The sequence below is a fragment of the Hippocampus guttulatus genome, chromosome 12, assembly GCF_054856545.1.
Source record: "Hippocampus guttulatus isolate MCC_2025c chromosome 12, RoL_Hgut_1.0, whole genome shotgun sequence".
Classification (NCBI taxonomy): domain Eukaryota; kingdom Metazoa; phylum Chordata; class Actinopteri; order Syngnathiformes; family Syngnathidae; genus Hippocampus; species Hippocampus guttulatus.
Genome location: NC_141272.1, coordinates 12,665,558 through 12,690,000, shown reverse-complemented (window position 1 = coordinate 12,690,000; position 24,443 = coordinate 12,665,558). Strand labels below are relative to the sequence as shown.

The 24,443-nt window shown below is 44.7% G+C and overlaps 4 protein-coding genes and 2 non-coding genes across 10 annotated transcripts in view; 5 read left to right on the top strand and 1 right to left on the bottom strand.

Moving 5' to 3' along the window:
- dyrk1ab (dual-specificity tyrosine-(Y)-phosphorylation regulated kinase 1A, b) overlaps positions 1–388 on the top strand; it is a 12,920-nt gene extending 12,532 nt beyond the window's left edge. For both annotated transcript variants that reach the window (XM_086125160.1, XM_086125159.1), the window contains one exon: positions 1–388. This exon is cut by the window's left edge and continues 3,488 nt beyond it. The gene's annotated coding sequence lies outside the window, so the exon portion shown is untranslated.
- Positions 389–604: 216 nt separating this feature from the next.
- trnap-cgg (transfer RNA proline (anticodon CGG)) lies at positions 605–676 on the top strand. Its single transcript has one exon. It is a non-coding gene; the product is annotated as a tRNA-Pro (tRNA).
- A 220-nt stretch (positions 677–896) lies between these two features.
- trnap-agg (transfer RNA proline (anticodon AGG)) lies at positions 897–968 on the bottom strand. The gene has a single exon. It is a non-coding gene; the product is annotated as a tRNA-Pro (tRNA).
- A 312-nt stretch (positions 969–1,280) lies between these two features.
- Positions 1,281–6,460, top strand: thap12b (THAP domain containing 12b). Of its 3 annotated transcripts, XM_086126101.1 has the most exons (7): positions 1,281–1,596; positions 3,106–3,226; positions 3,497–3,604; positions 3,696–3,732; positions 3,964–5,849; positions 5,923–5,983; positions 6,065–6,460. In XM_086126101.1, exons 1-6 carry the CDS (start codon positions 1,508–1,510, stop codon positions 5,965–5,967), a joined length of 2,286 nt encoding a protein of 761 aa, XP_085982227.1. In that variant the 5' UTR covers positions 1,281–1,507; the 3' UTR covers positions 5,968–5,983; positions 6,065–6,460. The 3 variants fall into 3 exon arrangements, 2 of the variants coding, with proteins under 2 accessions (XP_085982227.1, XP_085982228.1); XR_015102524.1 differs by having other exon boundaries at positions 3,964–5,983; XM_086126102.1 differs by having other exon boundaries at positions 3,964–6,460.
- Positions 6,461–7,686: 1,226 nt separating this feature from the next.
- On the top strand, positions 7,687–18,015 carry map6b (microtubule-associated protein 6b). Of its 2 annotated transcripts, XM_086126053.1 has the most exons (4): positions 7,687–8,454; positions 12,283–12,499; positions 13,757–13,805; positions 15,201–15,346. In XM_086126053.1, exons 1-3 carry the CDS (start codon positions 7,832–7,834, stop codon positions 13,799–13,801), a joined length of 885 nt encoding a protein of 294 aa, XP_085982179.1. In that variant the 5' UTR covers positions 7,687–7,831; the 3' UTR covers positions 13,802–13,805; positions 15,201–15,346. The 2 variants fall into 2 exon arrangements, with proteins under 2 accessions (XP_085982179.1, XP_085982178.1); XM_086126052.1 differs by lacking the exon at positions 13,757–13,805 and having other exon boundaries at positions 15,201–18,015.
- A 795-nt stretch (positions 18,016–18,810) lies between these two features.
- LOC147197457 (histone H4 transcription factor) lies at positions 18,811–23,852 on the top strand. The gene is made up of 10 exons (XM_086126407.1): positions 18,811–18,865; positions 19,190–19,351; positions 19,451–19,677; positions 20,975–21,086; positions 21,153–21,305; positions 21,379–21,453; positions 22,624–22,744; positions 22,833–22,971; positions 23,051–23,175; positions 23,340–23,852. The coding sequence occupies exons 2-10, from the start codon at positions 19,204–19,206 to the stop codon at positions 23,743–23,745; spliced, it is 1,506 nt and encodes a 501-aa protein (XP_085982533.1). The 5' UTR covers positions 18,811–18,865; positions 19,190–19,203; the 3' UTR covers positions 23,746–23,852.
- The last annotated feature ends 591 nt before the right edge of the window (positions 23,853–24,443 follow it).

Sequence of the window (24,443 nt, the reverse complement as noted above, 5' to 3'; positions counted from 1 at the left end):
GAGAAGCACATGGTGAATTTTAAAAAAACTATCTTTATATACGTTAAAATAAGGTTCCATCTTTCATACGCCTGTTCCGTTTGTGGGTTAGACACAAAACATTCTTGTTGACATATCTGGACACCCAGCAGAAGTGGAAATCCTCTTATTTAATTTGGATTGATCCTTTTCTTTTTCCATTTTATACTTCACATTTTTTTTACCTTTTTTTTTTGTACATGAAACATGCACTAGAGAATTGAACAGCATGGGGGGGGCGGGGGGAGGATAAGTCCATGTATCCACAGATTGTAAGATCTAGTCAAGACTTTGCTGTGTTTATGACAATGCCCTTTGTATTATATTAAGACAGTCTTATGTATGATATATAAAAAGAAGTTAATTGAAATGGTCTGTGTCTTCTTTGAGTCTCATTCACAAAATATACTCATGCTCGTCCATGCTTTGCCATGGAAGCTATTTTACTGTTATTTTACCGCAGACCTGCGATTCTTGGGATTTAGCTTTTACTGTAATAAGTATTTTCATATCACATCACGTTTGTGGTCAATTGCGAACGACGTTCGAGAGTTATAAACCCAAGTGAGGATACAATTTTCTACTTGGCTCGTTGGTCTAGGGGTATGATTCTCGCTTCGGGTGCGAGAGGTCCCGGGTTCAAATCCCGGACGAGCCCGCTGTTAATTTTGCGCCCTTAGGTCATATTCTATTCAGAATGACTCTTAAATGTGTGTTCAACAACAAAAATAGCTTGAAAGCGGCTTCCTTGTATTACTTCGCTCCTCGTGAGTTAGTGTTTAAATGACGTCGTCTTGGTACCTGGATATTCCTAAAGCGCACGAAGGTTCCTTTGTAATGTTCTATGAAACGAACTTGCATCAAGGCGGTAAAATTACGGGCTCGTCCGGGATTTGAACCCGGGACCTCTCGCACCCTAAGCGAGAATCATACCCCTAGACCAACGAGCCACGGAAACGTTCGATCCCTCATAGTATTTAAAACATAAATTAAGGAGAAATGTCCTGTCCGAAGTGTTTCTTGTAAGCGATTACGCATATCTATAATGGGTCGAACAAAAAGCCAAAAAGATACGCACGTCATTGTCATAGATGTGATCGCTGGCAGCAGGGAGCATTGACAAACCATGTGATTCTGTGACGTACATTTTACGTGAGGAAGAGGCTTTGGATGTAATGTGATTGGTCAACAGCTCATGGAATCAACCAATTATTGTAGCTTTTATTTTGTCTCGCTCCAATCAATAGCCGAGATATGAGCCGCAGTTACTGAAAGATTGTCATTTTGTTTGGCGCTTCGCGAAATTCAGTAACCGTCAAATGGAACGCTTTTGAGCTGTTGTCTTATTTATTGAACACTGTCCTTTTAAACGCAGTTAGGCTCGCTCTGTCCGGTTTGCCGGAGCTGAGAAACAAAACGACTTTTAAAACAATAGCAAGGTTAGTCGAACGGAGGAGTAGCCAAGTTTGCTAACGAGTTAGCTTGAAAAATGCCGAATTTTTGTGCGGCCCCGAACTGCACACGGAAGAGTACCCAGTCGGATTTGGCATTTTTCCGCTTTCCCAGGGACCCCGAAAGGTAAGATATAATATTTTATACAGTACAGGTAACTGGAAGCAAACGTTCTCGAACTTGACTTTTAAATTGGACAGGCAAATCGGTGCTGTTGTGAAATCAATTTCTTTGACAGTATTTTAGGCAGCTGTCTAAGGTAAAGCCCTTCCTTTCCCAGCAGCACTGAAAAATAGTAATCTATGCCTTCGTTACGTCTTGGTTAGATTACGGTAATGCATTTTATTTTGGAATCAGCTAGTCCTTCTTTAAGCGTCTCCAGATGATCCAAAATGCTGCCGCTTGCCTCCTAACTGTAACTCGTAAGAGGGAGCACAAAACTCAAATTTTGGCTCCCCTTCACTGTCTCCCAGTTCATTTTAAAGGTCATTATTAGATACTTCACTTTCTGTTCGAATATTTAAATAGACTTTCCGCAGTTTATCTCTCTGAGCTCTTCCACCCCTAAGCACCTGCCTGGTGCCTAAGGCCTGCGGGCGGACCAGACACTACTGGAGGTGCTGAGGGCTGAGCGCAGCCTCGGAGGGGATCGAGACTTTTTTGTTGCCGGGCCTTCCTTAAAGGATCTCTCATTAAATGTTCGGCAAGCTCCCTTTCTGTCCATTTTTTACAACTTGTTTAAAAGACACACCTTTATTCTTTTGACCCAATAAGAGGCTGTTGCTCTGAATTTGTGTTTTAATTGACTGTTTGCACTTTCTTTTGTTGCGGTATTTTTGTTATTTTATATTATTTGTAAAGCGCTTTGTTACAGCTGCAGCTCTTTTGAAATACGCTATATAAATTAAGTCATATTGTATTGTAATAAATACATGTCTCGTTTAAAACTCCCGGTGGGGTAGAAGACACTGTAAGCATAGTATGTATACCGGTAAATAAATAAAGAGAATAAACAAAAGAAAAATGTACAGGATGTGATTTGAACCCGTGACGCAAAGGAATGAAGCGGCACCTTCAGCGCGACCGCTCAACCCACTCTGTCAATTTGGTGAGAGGAACGATGTATGTCGTTATTGTTATTGTCCTCCAACCCTGTTTTATCCTTTTGAGGTTAAGGCAATGTGTCGGGAACACGCTAATCCAAGAGGGTATTGTCCATCCATCCATTTTCTGATCCGCTTTATCCTCGCAAGGGTCGCGGGGCGTGCTGGAGCCTATCTCAGCCATCTCCGGGCAGTAGGCAGGGGACACCCTGAACCGGTTGCCAGCCAATCGCAGGGCACACAGAGACGAACAACCATCCGCGCTCACACTCACACCTAGGGACAATTTCGAGTGTTCATTCAGCCTGCCATGCATGTTTTTGGAATGTGGGAGGAAACCGGAGTACCCGGAGAAAACCCACGCAGGCCCGGGGAGAACATGCAAAGTCCACACGGGGAGGCTGGAGCCGAGATCGAACCCAGGACCTCTGCACTGTGAGGTCGACGAGCTAACCGCTGGACCGCCGGGCCACCCCAGAATGTATTGTGTGTTTGAAATCATGTCAACAAAGTGTGTTTTGTGTGTTTGCAGATGTCGAATCTGGGTCGAGAACTGCCGCAGAGCGGACCTGGAGGCCAAAACTGCCGACCAGTTGAACAAGCACTACAGATTGTGTGCCAAACACTTTGACCCGGCCCTAGTATACAGAACTGTGAGTACCTCGCACCCGTATTCAATTGTCCAAGTCTTTAGACCTTCTCATCATGTTTGGAAACAAGAGGGTGCTTCTGATTACTTTAGACGGACTGCACACGTTCACACTACAGCGCACGAGAAGGCGGCTAAATCTTCATTCAAGCCATTGACCCTGTTTCCTAGATCAATTTCTCAAGCGTTTGTCTTCTTCTGGTATAGTTAGAGATGGGTTGAAGTACGTGTGACATCATAGTGGAAAGGTCTAAAAGTTGTGTGTCTGTGTCAGAGCCCCTACAGGACGGTACTCAAGGATACGGCCATTCCCACCATCTTCGATCTGACCAGCCACTTGGCGAATCCTCGCGTCAAACACCGCAAGCAGATCAAAGAACTTGTGAGGCGGAGAAAAAAAAACATTGTGTCTCTTTAAGTGCAGCTTCTGTAAGTTAAACTTTCTTCTTTTGGAATTTTCCTTTTGGTTTCAGACAGAGGAGGACCTAAGACGAATCAAGGAAAGAAGATGTGAGTAAATTGCCACGACATTGGAAACGAAAGTCTGATCCGCGGGTTGCAATACAATTCGAGGACAGTCCCTTTTAAAGTGGAACGATTCAGTGCGATCATGATTCGCTTTGAGAAAGATGCTGCTCAGCTTGAGAGCATATGATGCAATAAGTTGCTCGTTGAAAGTCACGTCATGTCCTAACCACTTCACTATCAATCAAGTTTACATCCCCTCTTGACTCTCCTCAGTGGCGTCCTCTGCTGAGAAGTCCCAAAAAGACGCGGCCCCCGAAGACCAGATCGTAGAAGAGCCGCAGATGTCCGCGGAGGAGAAACAGCTGCGCGATTACCTGCGCTCCCTGTTTGAGGTGGTCCTGACTCTGGCCAAACAGCGCATCCCCTTTCAGACCTTCAAAGATCTCGACGGCGAGAACGCGCCCAACAACTTCCAAGCGCTGTTGGAGTACCGCATGCACGCCGGAGACGAGGCCCTGAGGAAGCGCTTCGAGGCCACGCCGGTGAACGGCGAGTTCCTCTCCTCGGCGCAGCTGTGCCAACTCCTCGACGTGTGTGAGAACACGGTGAGGGAGGAGGTGCTGATGGAGGCCAGGGAGGGCCGCTTCTTTTCGCTGGTCACCGACGACCTGGTGGAGTTCGGCGGCGACAAGCACCTCCCGCTCTTTCTTCGCTTCGTCAACCAGCACAACGTCCTGCGCGAGGAATTTTTGGACTTTGTGCCGTTCGACGGCGACGAATTGGCGCTGGTGGAGCGTCTGGAGGCGCAGCTGACCGAGCGCTGGGGACTCATCATGGAGGATTGCCGCGGGCAGGCGCACAAAGTGACCGGGGCGTCAGCCACCAAGATGAAGGCGGTGGCCGTGCACCTGATGGAGAAGTACCCGCTGGCCCTTTACATGCCCTGCTCCCGCATGGCGCTCAACATCCACCTGGCCAACAGTCTGCCCTTCCCCAACGTGCAGGTGCTCATGGAGACCCTGCGGAGGTTGGCCGCCTTCTTCAAGAGCGCTCCGGCGCAGGCCCTGCTGGCCACGTGCATCTCCGCTCACTCGCAGAAAAGTGACGAAAAGGCCGCGGCGCTCCATCAAGCCTGCGGCGAAGGCTGGACCGAGCGCCACAACGTCTTCGACGTGCTCCTCGACATCCTGCCGCCGCTCATCGCCTGCCTGGATGCCATCCACCGGAATGCCGACGGCGCCTTCGACGGCGCGGCGATGGCCAGCGCCTACTCCCTCGCCGAGACGCTGGCCGACTTTGAGATGGTGATGACCGCCGTGGTCCTCAAAAGCGTCCTCACCTTCACCCGAGCGTTCGGCCGGAACCTCCAAGGCGAGACGCCGGACGCCTTCTGCGCCGCCAACAGCCTGACGGCCGTCATGCACTCGCTCGTCGAGGTCAACGACAACATCGACGTGTACCACGAGTTCTGGTACGAGGAGGCCACCAACATGGCCGCCTCCCTGGAGATCCCCGTCCGCGTGCCCCGGCTCTTTGTTCAGAGGCAGCGCGCCGCCGACATGGGCGAGATCCAAGCGGAGGCCTACTACCGCGAGTACGTCACGCTGCCCATCATCCACAGCGTCATGCAGGAGGTGGAGGAGATGTTCTCCGAGGTCAACCTCAAAGTCCTCAAGTGTCTGTCGCTGGTTCCGGCCATCATGGGCCAGATGAAATTCAACACCACCGAGGAGAACTCGGCCGACATGTACCGCGCCGACCTGCCCAGCCCCGAGACGCTGGCGGCCGAGCTGCACTGCTGGCGCATCAAGTGGAAACACCGTGGCAAGGAGGTGCGCCTGCCCGCCACCATCCACGAGACGCTGCAGCTGCCCGACATCAAGTTCTTCCCCAATGTCAACGCTTTTCTTAAGGTGCTCTCCACGCTGCCTGTGCTGAGGATGGAGGAGCAGCGGGGCGCCGCCGCCGCCGCTGGCGAGCGGCTGCGGGCGTACCTGGACGCCGTGCCCGCCAAGTTGTGGAACCGCAGTCTCGCTGTGCTCAACGTCAACGGCCACGTCAAGCCCGACCTGGACGTCATGGTGGACAAGTACTGCAGACTTTATCCCGAGGAGGAGCCCGAGCTGGAGCCTGAGCCTGAGCCTGAGCCTGAGGAAGAGGTTGCCGCCAAATGAACTACATCCTCCATTTTGTGTCCGGACTGCCGCTTTTATATCATCTTTTTGTATGTAGTGCGCGAGGCCTTCAAGCGACATTCAAAACCACCGCACCATGTAATGACATCCAATCAAACGTGAGCATTTTTATTTTTGTACAGGCATCATTTTCTGTTTATGCACATACCATAACAGTCTGCCTTTGCATTTATTAACAGGTGAAATCTTGTGGCGTGGACTTTATGGTGTAAACAAATCGGAAAAAATGGACTTGTTCATATAAAGACATGAGACAACAGTCCATGGGATTTAGCCCGCCGTCCCTGTGAACGTGGGACTTCATCGCCGTTGAAGAGCAAGGGAGACCACAAGAAGGTGCTGCTGCACCAATTACACACTTGCCAGCCAGTTTATTAGATCCATAAACCGAAGTATGGCTTGTTGTTAATGCCAGCTTCAATGACTTTAAATATTACCTGAACAAAGCATTTGATTTGTGTTTCGCGTAACTATTGTATTGATGTTCTTGCCTCAACATTTCCCCTCACGATGAGTCACGTTTGATCGCTGATATTTAGTTGTTTTAGGTTGAAAAAAATATTTTTCTCAATCAACTCCTGACTCGGATATCTTCATTGCTAATTATGTTATACTTTTACGAGCAATGTTGATTTTATTGCTGTATGAATGTGCACAATTTATTATGCCTCAATCTTCTGTTAAGTTTGCAGAGGAGCTGGAGCTTTTCACTCTGACTTCAGGCGAGAGGTGGGAACACCCCGGATTGGTTGCCAGCCAATCATAGGGCATTCACACTAATAGACAATTTAGAGTCCCCTAACTTACATTTGGCATGTGAATAGCCCGTGCGACCACAGGGCGAACAGGCAAACTCCACACAGGAATGCCCAAGGCGAGACTTGAACCACGAACCTTGGACCTGTTTGCGAGAAACTGACTAACCACTTGGTTTGTGTTGACCAACCTTTGTTCAATCCCTCATCACCGCATGAGTGGGCTGCAGGCCTGTTCTTAAAAAGAAAAAAAGATGAATAGTAATAAGGCCTTGTGATTTCCTAGGAATGTTTGAAATGTAAACCCTTGTAGGGCTGTCTAGAAATAAAGTCACATTGATATTTCAATGATTCTTTAATAATTCGGAGAAATCACAGATGTTAAGTGCATCAAAGTAATTTGAACAATTATCTTATTTCAGCAGTGTGTGACAAAGTTGTATCCCTTTGCATTCATCACTAGCCAAGAATTAGCTCCGTTTCAAAAAGGTTGCTGAATGTGTTAATTGTACCTTCTGTCATTCAGTGGCATTTATTTCTTGTTCTTGTTGCCAAACGTTACTGTATATAAACAAAATTTGGACCAATTACAATGAACCCGTTGCTCTGTATCTGCGGGTAATAGGTACAGGGTACCAATAGTGAAATTCCACGTATAATTGACGTCCATTGAAATACATTTGGGGGTATACAATTTTTTGACCGTAAAAAAAAAATCAAACAAAACACAAGCCTCCAGTAAACACGAAAAATGCGGGGTGACGCCCCCAAATACAACGAAAATATCACGGGAGTGGTGGGGGTGCTGCGAGTATGCCCCCCGCCCCCCACACCCACACACGCTGATGTGCCGAAATAGCTGCCTGAGACATAGCAAATATTTAGTCATTTAATTGTAATTTGCACAGCAGGTGCATGTTTCTGTATTGTGTGCGTGTCTGATTTGTAATAGTGTACTCCAATTCTACACTGCCCCCCCCCCCCCCCCGCCCCACAATAAAGCAAAGTGCTACTTCCTCCCTCTGCTGGTTTACACTAGCAGTTGCGTTCAGGTGCAAATCGTGGGTGGGGTCGCCTTGACGAGTGCTGCACGTCCGTTGAACCCTCCGACGTCCTGCAGGAGGAGGAAAGCAGCCAGCAGGGAAACTCGCTAACGAGCCCGCATCAGCACCACCGTGGACAAAAAGCACCATGGCCTGGCCGTGCATCACGCGGGCTTGCTGCATCAACCGCTTCTGGAGCGACCTGGACAAGGCGGACATCGCCGTGCCCCTGGTCTTCACCAAATATTCGGACGTTCAGCATAAGCAGCCGAAGGGGCCCGCTCCGGAGAGCCAGCCGGAGGCCGCCAAGGCACCGCCCGCCGGCGCCGTCGCCGCCGCCTCGGACGCCTCCTCCGTCATGCGGCAAGATTTTAAGGCGTGGAAAGTGCGTCCGGAGCCCAGCTGTAAGCCCCGGAACGAGTACCAGCCAGCGGCCGGCCCCTTCATCCCGGAGACCCAGTACCAGAAGGACTACAAAGCGTGGCCCATTCCCAAGAAGCACGACCACCCGTGGATCCCCAAAGCCGGCGCTAACACCACCACCGCGGGGAAGCTGGAGCAAGTGGCCGCCGAAATGGAGACCGGCATGGAGAAGAGCGAGATCGAGGAGAAGCTCCAGGAGAAGGAGACAAAGGAGCCGGCCAGGAGGGACAAGTCCGCCGAGAGGAAAGACCAGCAGGCGCCCGCCGGCAGTGAGCAAGGCAGGGCGGCCGCCGACGCTCTCAACAGACACATTAAGCAGACCATGAGCACTTCCAGCAGCAGCTACAGGTCACGTCGACGAGACATCTTTACATTTCTTTCGAACGTTTTTATCCTTTTTTAAGACTCGGAGGATGTTGAAAAGTTACATATTTCATCATGACATGCTTATTTATTATTATTTTTGACAGATGGTCCATGAACGCCACATCACTTTCTTATCAAATGGCGTTTTACAATATTTGTGATCATGTTGTACCATTACGATACTATATGTTGTTATTTTTAATTTCATACCACATTTCCTCGGGTTGGGCGGCCCAGTAGTCCAGTAGTTAGCACGTCGACATCACAGTGCAGAGGTACAGGGTTCGATTCCAGCTGCGGCCTCCCTGTGTGGAGTTTGCATGTTCTCCCCGGGCCTGCGTGGGTTTTCTCCGGGTACTCTGGTTTCCTCCCACGTTCCAAAAACATGCATGGCAGGCTGATTGAACACGCTAAAAATTGTCCCTAGGTGTGAGTGTGAGTGTGCATGGTTGTTCGTCTCTGTGTGCCCTGCGATTGGCTGGCAACCGGGTCAGGGTGTCCCCTGCCTACTGCCCGAAGACGGCTGGGATAGGCTCCAGCACCCCCCGCGACCCTAGTGAGGATTAAGCGGTTTGGAAAATGGATGGATGGATTTCCTCGGGTATTTATTTACTCACCTATTCAGAGTACCTGGGGTTGAAACCTTTATTTGTCAATTTAATAATGATTTCCACCATATAATATAACGATAATCTTGCATTATAATCCAGTATTATGAGCCTTTTAATACTAATATTGGAGCGGACCCCACTTACTCGCGGTTCGGCACCTACTGATCGACCTATTTTGATACTAAAAAAAGAATTCCCCGCATTTTTGCAGAAATTCATATTGGAGGTTTATCAGCGCTTTATCAGAAAATTTGAGGGGGGGGGGGTTACAATTTCTTTTCCCCCAATGCATTTATTTCAATGAGTGTCAAAAACTTGCGTGGGCCAGCCCAGTCCCTATCCCCTGCAAATAGCGGGGGTCCAATGTATATCATTGTAATAGTACAGAGTTATATTCAAATATGAAATGCATTTCCCATTGAAACAGTTTTGTCGAAAGCGGATCACACTGGGTGTTTATTCTTAAAGTATAAGAAGCGGCAACTTAATTGTCTAGTCCATTTTATTTTAAATATTCCAGAATACATGTTCAATCAGTAAAGGCTATTTAATGATACATATTACTGTATTTAATAATATATGCATTTATTTACAATAATTTACTATTACAACAATAATATGTATATTTTGATGGATTGCAGTGTATAGATTTCTACATTTTCAACAGCATTCTCCCTTTAAACACTAAACGCCGCAAATGTCAGCTTCAGTGATGTATCAATTCTAGTAAGGGCCATCGAGTGGCACCACTGGAAATGCATTTTTTTTTCTCTGTGTGTGTGTGTGTGTGTGTGTGTGTGTGTGTGTGTGTGTGTGTGTGTGACAACATACCTGGGATTATCGGAAGAGTAGGAGCCATTCTGTGAGCGCAGCATTCATTATTTATTTTGGCCATGAATAATCAATCACATTTTACCGCGCTTTAGTTACATTGCGCCCATTATTGGGCAATATAAATGTACTGTCAATTACGAATCAATCATAGCTCTAAATAACTGGATTCACCAGTACAGTACGTGACAGGATCCTTGTGTTTTTGAAATGCTATTGTACGTGCAACATGTAAGCCGGAAACAGTAGCGCAGTGACATGACTTATTGTACGCTCTCCTGTTACAAGACCCCCGTGACCTCTGTGAGTGATATTTCCGTAAAGATAGGGCAAATGTATTGATCCGCCCCTCCCGCTTGGCCTTCCTTCCAGTGCTACCAAATCAATGTCGCACAATATGTAGCACCAATGACGCTAGCAAAAAGACCGTGTTTGTGCAGCAATCGCTCATGCTGCTCTCTATAATCACTTTATGCCCGCTGGCTTCCTGCATCCACATTGTAATGAACATGATGTAGGCCAAGACTGAATAATTCAATCAAGTCTTGGGAGGTTGGTAGCATGTAGACAGACTGCCAGCCCTATGATTTTTCTCTTTCCACTTAAGACATGAATAAGAATATGGTGTGATGAGCAGTTAAGCTTTATTAGGTGGAAAGACTATTATGGCCAGGCTGATGCACTTTACACAGTTGGACGGTCAATATGATGCTCATTAGCAGAGACCAGATGAATATTTATGCCGTATTGCTTCGGTGGCCTGTTTTCACCTTAGGCTGCAAATATTAATTCGGTGGAACCGCTAAAGTTGAACATTCCAAAAGTGGCACTATTTGATGGGATTTAATTATGATGTTTTTAGTGTTAAAAACAAGACCCCGGACTAGACAGGCGTGGATGAGGGGGTGGCCACAAATCTTGAGGGGGCATTGTGCTCCAGCACCTTTTACCATGAGCAAATTCACTCGCTTGGATGCGAGTACACGAAACAAGAGCCTCAAATGTGTTCTCAAATGCTAGGCACACTTATTTTATTATGGTTATTGTTATTAGAGGAACCATAAATAAACTTGGGTTCGGGTTAGTTGTATGTCCTACCCCTCAACCTAAACTGACTGCACTTTATCAGGCCCTATGAAGACTAGCTGTTGTTGGTGTCGCTCTGAGAGTCACCGAGCCACTCAAACCTCCTGACCGCGATAATGAGGCCATCCATCAGAATTTTTTTCATCTATTTATTTATTTTTATACCTTTAGGAGGATCTTCTTCTTCTTCTCCTTTCGGCTTGTCCCTTTTCAGGGGTTGCCACAGCGAGTCATTAATTTCCATCTTTCCCTGTTCTCTGCATCCTCTACTCTGACTCCAACTACCTGCATGTCTTCCCTCACGGCATCCATGGATCTCCTCTTTGGCCTTCCTCTCTGTCTCCTACCTGGTAGCTCCATCTCTAACATTCTCCTACCAATGTATCCACTGTACCTTTAGGAAGATGTCTTAGAAAAAAATTCTATAGTACCCTTTGGAAAATGTTTTTTAAAAAAAATAAAATTCAAGAAATAAAACAAAGGCTACTAGCCTAACAAACAACTTAACAGTTACTTAGGTGTACTGAATGAGACCATTCGGCATGTCAAAAACATGTCCAAAACAAAGGCCCAGGCACCATGGTATCCTGTAATTAGCAAGTAAGAGATAAAGACAGTGAGAAGTGGAGCAAAGAAAAGTGGCATGAGATAATAAAAATATGTGAAATATAATATATTTTGGGGGATTTAGTTGGGGGGGGGGACAAAACATCTATTTGAGGGGGCCAGGCCCTTTCTTGCCCCTGCCTAAACCCAGCCCTGGTTAAATAAATCGTTCGGCCTTCATTTGAACAAGGACTGCAACAACGAATAATTGGATTAAAAACAAAAAGGAAAGAAAAAAACAAAAGCAAAATCAAAGCTTTGCTCAGATCAAATTTTCCACGTGGACTCATGTTGCTGTACCATGGCACCCACATTATTGTGTTTCATCATGCAAAATTAATTTTTATTCAATGGCCAAATTCATCAATAGGATGAGTTGACAGAAGACTCGAACACACGCGAAAATACTCAATATAATAGAATTTAAAAATATTTCAGCCCAAGTTTGAACTCCCAAGTTTTGTTTAACTTTGTGCACATGTGTACCACTTTTGGGGTGTTCGCCTTCAGAGGTTCCACAGCGTACGTTGTATTTTTAGACTCATGTAGTTGCTATTAGCCAAATGAGCAGCTGAGACCATAGAGCAAAGTGCTCCCCCGGGGACATCGAAGCCTTTACCAAAGCAAACAGCTTCCACTCGATACAATTAAACGTTGTGTTGTTGCTGTCTTGCAGAAGTGAGTTCAAGGCCTACAAGGACGTGAAACCGGTCAAGCCCATCAAGGCAGCGGCCCAGTACAAACCCTCGGCCGAGAAGGAGACCAGCCTGGAAACCAGCTACAGCGCCACTTTTAGGGGCGAGCAAGTCAAGGCCCAGCCGGCCGACAACAAACTGCTGGAGCGCAGGAGGATACGCAGTCTGTACAGCGAGCCCGGCAAGGAGCCCCCTAAGGTGAGCACACACACACGCACGCACACACACACGCACACACACACACACACACAGCACAGTCAGCTTTATTTTTGACAATTATTATACAATGCAATACTCTTCTATAGAATGAAAACAAAACCTGTTTTTGTTGCAAACGTACATTTGCCAAGCTGCACAGAGATGAAGCGCGCAGACTGTTGGCATTGGTCTACGGTACCTTAGCCAATCACGATGCAAAACACAATGCATTGTTAAAAAAAAAAAACTGTTGACGAATCCAATGTGTACTATGATATTTTGTTGGTTAGCAAGATTATCAAAACGAAAGAAAGAATGTAAATAAAATCTTCATAATCAGGGCATATAGTATTTCTGTTTTATTTATTTATTACAATTGTTATTAATTTACCAGATTACAATTTTTTTAGGATTTCCTTTATGTTTTTATTTCATTTCACAGTGAAATTTAATGGGTCTTGTGTGGATGTGTTATTTTGGTGCACAAAGATTGTTTTGCCTTGGTGGAGGTATTAGGGTTAGGCTTAGGGCAGGGGTCGGCAACCCAAAATGTTGAAAGAGCCATATAGGACAAAAAAAACAAATATGTGTGGAGCCGCAAAAAAAAAAAAAGCCTTCTATAAAACTTACAATGAAGGAAACACATGCTGTATGCATGTATAGGACTGGATTGTCTCAGAATTCTTTGTTATTCATTCCTTTGTTGTGTGTTCACAAACGCCCACATAGAATTTATTTTGTGATTTCCTCGCTTGATTTTTTTTTCGTTTGTTTTGGTGCATTATTTTCCCTTTTCTTAGTGTCAGTGAAGTGATCATTAATTTCCGTTTTTCTAAGGCTGTCTTTGAACGCCTCTCGAGTCGAACGAGAAGAGAGAAGGCACCGAGTCGGACGCAGACTTGTGTGTTTGTCGAGACTTTTAAAAGCATAAATAAAGTGTACGTTTTAAAAAACCAACATCACAGCTCTCCTTTTTTGGAGCTGCAACAAATATTTATATGTATTTGAGCTGTATTAGCCTACTATCAAAATCTTTTTCCATTTTCAAACATGTTTTATAAAGCTCCAGGGAGCCACTAGATGTCGCGAAAGAGCCGCGTGTTGCCGACCCCCTGGTTAGGGTATCCAATCTGTTGCTGTTTCAATTTTTTCCACCCGCGACGGTAATGGTCGCCCCATATTGTGTGCGCGCGTGTGCACGTGCGCCAGTCAACATGTGTTCATTGTAGCCCTTCCCTCCCTCTCTCATTTTCGTAGGACGTGTCAGAGGCTGACAGCAGCTCTGTTCTAAATCTGCTGTAGTCAGGTGTGTTTCCATTAGAAAAGCATGGAGGCTCACCCCAGACTACACGCCACACAACCGCACAACGCACAACGCACTACCTTCCTCTTAGTATGAAAGATCTCTTCTTCACTCGTTGCCTGCGTCACCTCGTTTCTTTTGATTAATCCCATCAGTCATTCATGAGAATTTTGTGGATTCATACGACAAACGCGTAGTTGCAGATGACCACATTGTTTTCCACGGGCCTCCTCTCGGTCTCGGTGAGGCTGTGTAGATCGTGCCTCACAGATTGGTCCTGCGGACATTTTTTTGGGGCCTTTTTTTTTTTTTGCCTGTTTAATGTGTGTCACGATTATTTTAATTTTTTTTATGTATGGTAGTTAACTTGGTTTTACGCAACGCAAATCAACAATTGATTGACATTTGTCGCATGGCAATGTCGGCGGGCCATCATGTTCCATTCCCTTTGTCATGATTGTTGTTTTTACAATTTAAGATGTTGACAATGTAGAGCTAACATTGTAAAAGTTTTACGAGGGGACACAGTTTGACCCCCAAACAAATTCATTTCAAGACCTAAATTCTAGTTTAAGGTCTTCATGTGATCAGACATTTGTTTTTTTTTTCAAAAAAATATTAATTAATGAGAAGACAGTCACAAATTTGATGGAGAAAATGCGTAGTAATTTATTTATTTATTTATTTATTATATTCTAAATATTTTGAGGAAAAATATAAGCGTGTTATTACTGCAAGGGACCCCCCCCCCCCCCAAAAAAAGCCAAATAGCAGTCTGTGTTAGCCCAAATCCGTCTGACGTCTGTGGAAAGCAAAACGATTGTCAGGAAAAGTCAAAACTAAGAAGAGCTGAACTTTATTTGAGGTGAAAGAGATTATGGGTCAGGTCAAACAAACTCTCATTTGAATGAGTTTGAATTTTGATCGGACTATTCTAAGCACAGCTATATCACCGTTACTGTATCAGAGCGTAGGCACACTTGGCCAGCAGCATTTTTCAGTTGTTTATTTTTATTTATCTTCTCGAAAAGACAAGGGGAAAAAATTGCATTGTACAGGTTAAAGGTCACATTAAAGGCGGAAATAGTTTTGAAATTATTGACAAAAACCTGCCATATGAACAGGGGTGTGTAGAGTTTTTACATCCTATGTACAAAAGTCATCATGTGCACGAACCAAAACTAATAGAATGTGTAAAAACTGATCATGTCACTTTCTCCCATCGCAAGAAAAAGCACAAAGACCCTTTTTGTGCTGTGTAATTGTCATGACACTGACCCCCATTCACCCCTAAAGCACACCTTAAGGCTATGCATGCTCAAATCATAGAGTTGAATTCACTCGGCTTTTTTTTAAACTTACATTCTCTACTGTTTTTTGTTTTTTTTCCCCCCACAGGCGGACAAGCCGGCATCTCGCATCCGGCCGAAGAAAACGACGGCGGGGAAGGCTGTAAAGAAGATTAAGGAGAAGAAGGTGCTGGCTGCTTCCGCGTCCGCCAAAAAGAAAGAAGAAGCCGCCGCAGCGGAGGCGGGCGTCACCAAGAAGAACAAAGAGATCAGCAATAGACTGGCCGAGGCCAAACAGTAACACACGTATCTCCGTCAGCCTCTTTGCAACGTGAACGTGCACTCGCTTCACGCCCCCTTTTTCCTCATTTCACCTTGAGCTCATGTACTTGTACAACGCGTGTTTGCGCAAGGGAGAGCAAATGTGCGTGTGCTCAGGGCTGAGTTCTCGAGTGAGTTTTGGAAGCGTAACGCATATGTTGTTCGACACTATTTTACTTAATTATATTTTATTCTCCGTCCACCTTTCTTGACCGATTCTCACCGTTCCAACCTCGACATATTCGAAAAATTGATGCCGGGGGGCTATTATTTTGACCTCAGTTTTCCCACAATTCCACATTTTTCATTCAAAAATTGCCCATTTATTCCTTCTGACGCATTCACTAGAACAGTTTCCCATAATTCCTATTCGAAATTCTAAAACCAGGGGTCCCCAACCTTTTTAGACTGAAGATCTACATTTCAAGCCAACCAACCTTCCATCGTTCGATCGACCATTAGCGCACGAGCATTGCGTGTACCCACACGCACGTATGCCATGATGAGCAGCCGCCATAACGGCCCCTAACATGAACGAAACAGAAAACTAAAGCAGATACAAGAAATTGTGAGTTTGTGAAAAGGAAATCGCTGCCTACCTTCGTAGGGACACCAGACTCGGAGGCACAGGACGCATTTTTTGCAGCCCATTAAGTGCATAAACGTCACGATCGTAGCTCACGTGTACCGTTTTAAAATGTTTCTCCCTGTCCTCCACGTTCCCATTATTTGCCAGCGCCATCGGTGCAGATGTAACAAATTGAATGACAATAATCATTTTAAAATAATAGATGTATCGCAACAGCTCTGACCGCAAGCTGCAATTCCAGACTGCTGATCGCAAACAACATCCGGTGATGTAGGTGACGCGCCACCGTAGATTAAAGGCGACCTGCGTTTTAATTTTAGTTTGTAAATACTTTTTTTGTGGAAGTGAAACTGATAGGATGCTTAAGATGAAGTGTACACTAACACAATAATAATATAGAATATTAACAACACGCACACAGACACCCTCCCTCCCCCTGCCCCATTTCCCCCTACATCTCCCGCGATCGACTCGGGACCAGTTTCGACTGGTTGGCCACCCCTGTTCTCAATGTTCAGCTCATTGAATTCACCTTGGAAATGAACGTCATTTTTCACAAATATAATTCCGCATCATTCTGTCACTTTGAATGTAACTCGGCATCATTCCACACTTTCACCACATTTTTCATTCCAACGTGACACATTTAAAATCATTCCATGTCATTCTCTGTCTTTCAATATCATTGCACATCACTCCACATTTTTTCACCAACATCAAGCGTGTTTTTCAAACAAATCATTCCATATCATTCATTGCATATCATTTGAAACTATTCAGAATCATCAAAGAGTATTCAGTAACTTTCCACATCATTTCAAATCATTGCACATAATTCTAGATTTTTTCATTCCGCTTTCCAGGATTCACACACAATTTTTTCCCAAAATCCCAATTGCATTTTCTGCTATTGTTATTATGATTAATTAAGCACCTAATTTGCACATTAGTCCCGAAGAGCCATGGTTATGTGTGCAAAAGGGCATTTTACACGTGAACTCCACATCCAGTGATTGTAAAAACTCATTTTGTGAGGAGGGGAAAAAAAAGGGCCCACTTTCTTGTCACAGTGCCTCTGCTGTTGCCCCCCCCCCCCCATCAGTGGCTTTCATCCGTTTTGTTGCTAAGATACCAAATCAATTGGACTAGAATTCCCCGTAGCTCGCATGCAAGGCCCTCCTTTTTTCCACCCCGATTTACAGTATGCATTGTAGCTTGTACATTGAGCCTTTTAGGGTCCATATATGCTGTGCTGTTTGAAATATATGCATGTCTAGTAGTAACACACAAAAAAAAATTAGTCTCGTCGTGGCTGTACAAGCGATGAAGTAAACAGACACCAGTGAGGTGGTTCCTGCTGCAACCTTACTGTTACACTATTAACACAACTGTGGTTTTGAAAGGAAATTGCACTCTTGTTCGCCTGACCTTTGACTTTCACTTCGATATGTAAAGAAACAATCCACATGAGGCCAATAACTTACATTTTGAGTGGGAGTCTTCAGGCCACACTGAAATGCAAAAATACAGTGACCAGAAAAGCAGTCGGAATATTATGGACTGCAAAAAAAAAAGCCAAATTGTTACGAGAACAATGTCATCATACTTTGCGGAAAAATACAGACAAAAACATCACAGTACTTGAGTGTGTGTGCGTGTGTGTGTGTGTGCGTGCGTGCGTGTGTGTGTGTGTGTGTGAGTGTCCATGTCACCACCAGGAGTACAAGGAAGTCAACCAAGTGCCACCATGTCCACTCCCACTCCCTGGTGCTGAACGCCACCATGTTTTTTTATTTTTTATTTTTTTGATTTAGTGGTCTGCTTTATTATGGCTGGCGTCGCATTAACTCATCAGTGAAAAAAAGCTCTAAAGGGACAAAAAGACAAACGGAAGCAGATGACAATGTGTTAGCTGTAATCTTTTTTTGTGTGTCTGCGAGTGTGTGTGTGTGTGTGTGCGCTTCTCAGTTTGTTCAGAATTAACTCAGATTAAAGAACAAAAAGTGAATGTCAACTCTTTTGACTTACTTATTTTGTGTGTTTGTGACTTAAATACTTTTAGGTTTAATCGTAATGTAACATCATAAGTAAATCATGTTTTCAGGTAAAAAAGGGGGTAAACATCCGTGTGTCAACAGGTGAGACTACAGCAGTATCGGCCCCTGGAGGAAATTGAAGACTTGGGTAACATCGACACATCTTATGTTAGTGAGGCAGAAAATACGCCTGGAATGAGCACATTGTTTAGTAAGATAATAAGATCAATTTGAAAAAAATAGTTTGCTTATGCTGAAAAATTCAAACTAAGAAATGGTGACAGCAACGCATACAACATACTGACTGAAATACCAGCTGTATGCCCATCTGTATTTTGTTTCATTTTATTTACTCGTTGGGGTGTTGTCATCCATTTTCCTCCGAAGCAGTCATGCTGATATAAAAGTGCATAAATTATTCAATGGTTAAGTCTGGTGTGTTTCCAGTGCAGCATGAGACAGTGAATAAATGATTAGTGGGGGCACTTTAAAGACCACTGGCAGTTCTGCTTCATGTTTAAGATCGTACATTGTTTACGTTGTTGTCCATGAGCGAGTCAATAATATTTGTAATTTATTCATGGTATTAATAAGAATTTTTTGCTACCTCATTGGAATTAACTACGTCAAAATGTGGTCAGTGCAAAAAAATAATAAATTCAAAAAGCGACAGAGGGCCATCTTTCGGGACGTGAAAACGTTCTACTTTTAAAAAACTCACGAAGAAGAAAAATACACTTCCGGGTTGATACCAAGGCAATCCGGAAGTAAACAACTGCGAACAAGGAGGGAACCGGTGTCTCGATGGTTGGCGTCACATAAATATTTGTAAGAAATTTCCCATATTGTCGGAAACTTTCATGTAACAAATATCAACTGAAAATATGTACCACGTCTTTCACAATTAGCGAACAATAAGTCCTTAAAATTGTCTGACACATGTTAAACGACCGGTAGCAAGGATGTTGGCCATTTCATACCAACTTTTACACATTAACATTGGAATTCATCATAGCCGTCTGTTCTATTTGTGTGTTTCTCACCAAACTCACTTTACCCACAAGTGCCATTGTTTACGTTGTTGTTTATGCTGTTTATATCGTCTACACTGCTTATGCTGTTCAGATGACATATTATGTATTTTTTATACAGCGTCTAAATGCACAATGACCACCAAGAGACTAGACGGCTTTGAGGTGTTCTGTGAATGGGCGTCGTGCAATTTCAGAGGGCGCGGCATGGAGGAGCTGAGTGACCACATGTCCGCTCATCTGACAGAGTATTTGGGCGACAAGGACGCCCTGGAGGAGCTGGGTGAGGCTGGTGATACTTGAGCCAAACTCTCATGAGAGCACATTCATTTGCATTGTGTGATCCACGCATCGCAGTGACCATGTTGTTTGTGGTTCCCAGACGAGTACGCTTGCCTGTGGAAAGGTTGTTTGTTTGTCTCCATGGGCAGCCCGGCAGAGTTGGAGGCACACGCATACTTCCACAACTACCATGCCAAGCTCAAGTACGCGGGCTCGCAGCTGCTCCAGTCCCGCCTGGACCTGCCCGCCTGCAGCCAGGCCGTGCAGAGCAACAACCAGCTGCCCGACTGCTCCAACAGACACATCTGCCAATGGGAGAACTGTGACGTATGTGACTTCTTTTTAACATTGCCAGCCAGACTTAACGGTGAATCAACCCACATACATCGTGGGGTTGATAAATTCCAGGCCTAACCACAATAGGTGAAAATCTGTCTAGAAAGAACATATGAAAAAAATATCTTTTTTAAATTGTATTTATTTATTTTTGTTTTCCCTCTGCCACCAAGGTTGTTGTAATAAATTACAAACATCTCGTTGAGGAAATAAAATAAAAATGATTGCTTTTAAAAAAATTAACTAATTGAAACTACCCTTTATAACACTAATGAATACTGCATTTATATTGAAAATGTCCTTGTTTCATCTTTGCCAATTAATTTCATTCATGAGCTTTATATCTTTTTTTCTGTGTTACTGTTTGGCCATACAGAAGAAGGCAGTCATTTGGGAAATGTAGTTTTACTTTTAAATGATTACACAATACTGACCATTAATCTTGCGCTCAACAAATACGACATACAGTATGTATTTAAAAAAAAAAAAGGAAATCCTAAACTTAATAAATCTAACAAAACCACTTTAAAACCAATTAAATATTTCAGAATTTTAAAAAAATCAAAATGAAATCAAATTATCATGAAAAATCCGAAATTATTATAACCCTGCACCCTTTAAACCCATTTAAACTGATCGAACTACATTTACGTATATTAAAGCTCACTTTTCAGAAACCTTGTTACCGTATTTGAAGGCAAAAAACTAATTCTGGGTATGAGCTGTGGCTGACAGCAGTTCCGGTCTGAGTGTGCTTGTTTGTTTGCTTTCAAAACTTAGCTTGTAGCAGACGTGTGCACATTTTCAGCATGACGTCTCTGATCCACTGGTGAAAGGACACTTTGATCCTCTCCTCTTTCATCTATAACTGCTTCAGACAACAAAGTGTATGCAGAAAAGTGGTGAAGATTGCACGACTGTCTGTGTCCTATGTGTTGTATTGTGTTATTTTGACTTCAAAATGGCGCCGCGAGAGTGACTGCCTTTGCAGCAGCTCCTATATTTTGTTGTTCTACTTATTCCTTTCATAACTTTGCTGCTGTGAATTGGTAATTTCTCCATTGCGAGACTAATAAAGGTTTTCTTATCTTTTATCCTGCTCTCCTGGTTTTTGATTAATGGATTAAAAATGCATAGGCGTCTGCGGCTCTCCTTTCCCACCTGCAAGGGCATTCCAAGAAGTAACTCTACTGGAAAGACTTCTTAAAGAGCGCATTCCGGAGCTCGAATGATAAACTGCAACGGGAGAACACTGCACTCGCTAATTCACACGTTGGTCTTTCCACAGAGCTCATTTCTCAATCCCGAGTGGTTCTACCGCCACGTGGATAATCACATTGAAAGTGCCGAGCAGCAGTTGCTCTCGTCTCAACAGCAGGCTCTCCTATGCCGCTGGTCAGGTAAGGACTTTGAAGTCAAAGCTTCTGCTCTGCGGACCCCGTTTTACTTTCAGTGGTTCCCCCCAGGCTGCGACGCCTACTTCAAGATCCGCTACCGTCTGAGAGAACACATGCGCAGCCACACGCAAGAAAGGCTGGTGGCCTGCCCCACCTGCGGCAGCATGTTCTCCAGCAACACCAAGCTCTACGACCACCTGCACAGGCAGGCCCAGCCCGTGGGTGAGTCGACGCCGCAAAGCGGCATTTCGACATCCCACCTGATTCTTCACTCTTCTGATATTCCGACTCATAGAATCGTTGGTTTGCGAACACTGCGGCAAAGCCTTTTCCAGCGAGAGACTGTTGAGGGATCACGTACGACAGCATGGTAAGCATTTACGCTCGCGTACGCACTCATGCATTGAGATCGAGTTTGCATTTAGAATAGAAACAAAACTGTCACTGTTCAGTAAGCCTGAAATGAAACTGCGCGCAGTGTTTATCGTCACATTCTAAATTCATTCATCGCGACGAGTCAAACTGCAAATCGACATTGCAACATAGTAGAAAATGTAGTTTTCAAGGCGGAAATAATTGACTGCTTCATCTTGGTCGTCGGAAGGCTTCATATACTGTATGTACCGTATTTTCCGCACTATAAGCAGGGATGGCAATTTTCCGCGGAAATCCACCGTTTTATTTCTTAAATTGATCATTTTTGTGAATCGTCTAAATCCGTTGAGAAAATTTTAGGGGGGGTCAGGTACCTTATCGTCGAGTTTTCACGAGCTCTCCCGATCAGTCTTTCCATCCTCCGATTGTAAACAGCCCTGCGATTGGACGTGTATGATGTCTTACTTGTTGTGATTGGTCGCCCCGTCCAGGCCACGCCCCTTTCTGCTTTTTTCATCACTAGCCATTGCCATCCCTGTATAAGGCACTTCGGAGTATAAGACGTACCTTTTCATAAATGACCTATTTTAAAACTGTTTTCATATATAGGGCACACCCTATTATAAGGCGCGTAGAATAGAAGCTACAGTAGTGGTTGCGGTTGCATTATGCATCCACTAGATGGAGCTATGCTAAAGGGAATATAATACAATACAATACAGCATTATTTATTTAGTGCCCTCACTTTCGCTGCAGGTGTAACAAAACGCTTTACGGACATTTAAAATACTACGTCCAAGAAATTATAATGTTGATCCATATATAAGGCACTTTGGACGATTAGGCGCACTGATGGTTTTTGAGAAAATTGAATGTTTTTAGGCGTGCCTTATAGTGCGGAAAATACAGTATATTTTTTATTGATGTAGTGTCGAGATAAGTTGAGTGCCTAAGATGTTCAGTCCGCATGTTTACATGTCAATGTTTCATGAAGCATTCCACGTCGAAGTGATGAAGCCACAGATTAGTTTGCATTGTTGTCGTAAACTGACGTCTGACTTGATTGGTAGACGTTTGTCAAGTTGCGGTGAATGCGAAAAAGACGGCAAGTCAAAAGTACCAGAACGAATGTGGGAATGAATGCTTGTCATGTTGTGTGTTGCAGTGAATCAGGTCAAGTGTCCTTTCTGCGACATGACATGCACCACACTGCCCGCCCTGAAGATCCACATCAGGTTCCGACACTGCGACGAGCGCCCCTTCCCTTGCGACTTCTGCGATAAAAGGTCCGTTCGCACGCACGCGCTCCGACGCGGCAATACCGTAAACGACACAGACGTGACCCAAAGTCGTCTTTGTCATTTTTCACGGCAGGTTCAAGAACCAGCGAGACCTCCAGAAGCACACGGACGTCCACAACGAGGGCTCGGTGTTCCATTGCTCCGTGGAAGGCTGCGCGTATTCCTGTCAGACTTTCCCGACCATGAACCAACACTTCAAGCGGGTGCACGAGGTCAGTCGGACAGTCGGACGGCAATTGGCATCTAGTTGTTGACTCCGGTGAGACGAGTGATGTCATGTTTCATGTGCAGGCGGGGGGCATGGCCAAGTATAAATGTCACCTTTGTGACAAGGTGTTCTCCTGGTGTTACACGCTCACTCTTCACCTCCGAAAGAAACATGAACTCAAGTGGCCTTCGGGACATTCGCGATTCAGGTCGGTGACATCACCAGAAACCATATTTGGTCATGTAAACGGGTCAAAATGGAGACCGGCAAAGCATAGCTCTACTATCCAGTGTCACCTTTGCCATTCATGTGCATCAGATTTGTCATCGACGATTCAATCACAAATTGAAAAATCGTGGCTTTTTTTTGCAGATATAGGAAGGACGTGGACGGCTACCTGAAGCTGAACATGGTGCGCGTGGAGACGGAGGAGGTGACCAAAGAAATCATGAAGAACATGAACAAGAAAGCCGTCAGCCTTCGCAAGAGTCAACGAAGCCGCGGCGAGAGGGCCTCAGTTGCGCCCGACAGCGGACACTGCTCCCCGCCGTTGTCCACCTCTTCATCCTCCTCTTGCTCCTCCTCGGAGGAGCCGTCGGCTCAGTCCAGCCCGCAGCAAGGCGGTGACTCCCCCGTCTACTGCGTGATGAGCACCATTCCGCACATCGAGGATGAACCTGGCGGAAGCACCGAGCAGGAGGCCAACCCAAGCGGGACGTCAGGAGCCGTGCGGGCCCTCACCATGGTGGCCAGGGGGCTAGGCATGGATGTAGTGTGAAAAATAGCATTTTTAGTGGAACCTCATTTTTTTGTTTTCCTATGTTGACTTGAATTTGAATCGTTTTAGATTTGAAATGAGAAATTAAATGAAATTTAAACATAGAAGTATGCGTCTCATGCTTTTAGATTTCCGCGTTTTATAAGCACATGTAATGTGGTTGACTCATCATATCTCGTTTAATAAACATGGGAATTTTTAACGCCTCAGCGCCAATGAGCGCTTCTTCAGTTTGCTTCACAACTTTGAGATTTCAAAAACCAAACAAAACAAACAAACAGCAGGACAAGAAATACTTTGTCATGCAAATTTTTCGGCTAAAACATGGTTGTTTTTTTCAGCAGAAAACGGCTGACTATACATGGTCGGGGTTTTTTTCACCAAAAAATGCCTCACTATACATACATGGTCGTTTTTTTGGGGGTGCTAAAAAGCCTGATGATACATGGTCGTTTTGTGGGGCCTAAAAACACCTTACTATACATGCTCGTTTTTTTTCCAGCAAAAAACGCTTTACTACACGTGGTCATCTTTTTTGCGCTAAAAACGCCTTACATGGTCGTTTTTGGGAGGGGGGGGGGCTAAAAACGCCTTACTATACATAGTCATTTTTTTATCGAAAAATGCCGAAGAAGACTGTACATGGTTGTTTTTTTTTCAGTCAAAAAACGCCTTTCCTAAATATCATAGGTGTCAAA

Excerpts from the sequence above, each read along its gene's own strand:
- thap12b (XM_086126101.1), top strand. The coding sequence starts at position 1,508 with ATGCCGAATTTTTGTGCGGCCCCGAACTGCACACGGAAGAGTACCCAG. Across the intron at positions 3,605-3,695 it reads GCAAGCAGATCAAAGAACTT|ACAGAGGAGGACCTAAGACG; the intron begins GTGAGGCGGAGA and ends TTTTGGTTTCAG. Across the intron at positions 3,733-3,963 it reads ACGAATCAAGGAAAGAAGAT|TGGCGTCCTCTGCTGAGAAG; the intron begins GTGAGTAAATTG and ends GACTCTCCTCAG.
- map6b (XM_086126052.1), top strand. The coding sequence starts at position 7,832 with ATGGCCTGGCCGTGCATCACGCGGGCTTGCTGCATCAACCGCTTCTGG. Across the intron at positions 8,455-12,282 it reads ACTTCCAGCAGCAGCTACAG|AAGTGAGTTCAAGGCCTACA; the intron begins GTCACGTCGACG and ends GCTGTCTTGCAG. Across the intron at positions 12,500-15,200 it reads CCGGCAAGGAGCCCCCTAAG|GCGGACAAGCCGGCATCTCG; the intron begins GTGAGCACACAC and ends TTCCCCCCACAG.
- LOC147197457 (XM_086126407.1), top strand. The coding sequence starts at position 19,204 with ATGACCACCAAGAGACTAGACGGCTTTGAGGTGTTCTGTGAATGGGCG. Across the intron at positions 19,678-20,974 it reads GCCAATGGGAGAACTGTGAC|AGCTCATTTCTCAATCCCGA; the intron begins GTATGTGACTTC and ends GTCTTTCCACAG. Across the intron at positions 21,087-21,152 it reads TCTCCTATGCCGCTGGTCAG|GCTGCGACGCCTACTTCAAG; the intron begins GTAAGGACTTTG and ends GGTTCCCCCCAG.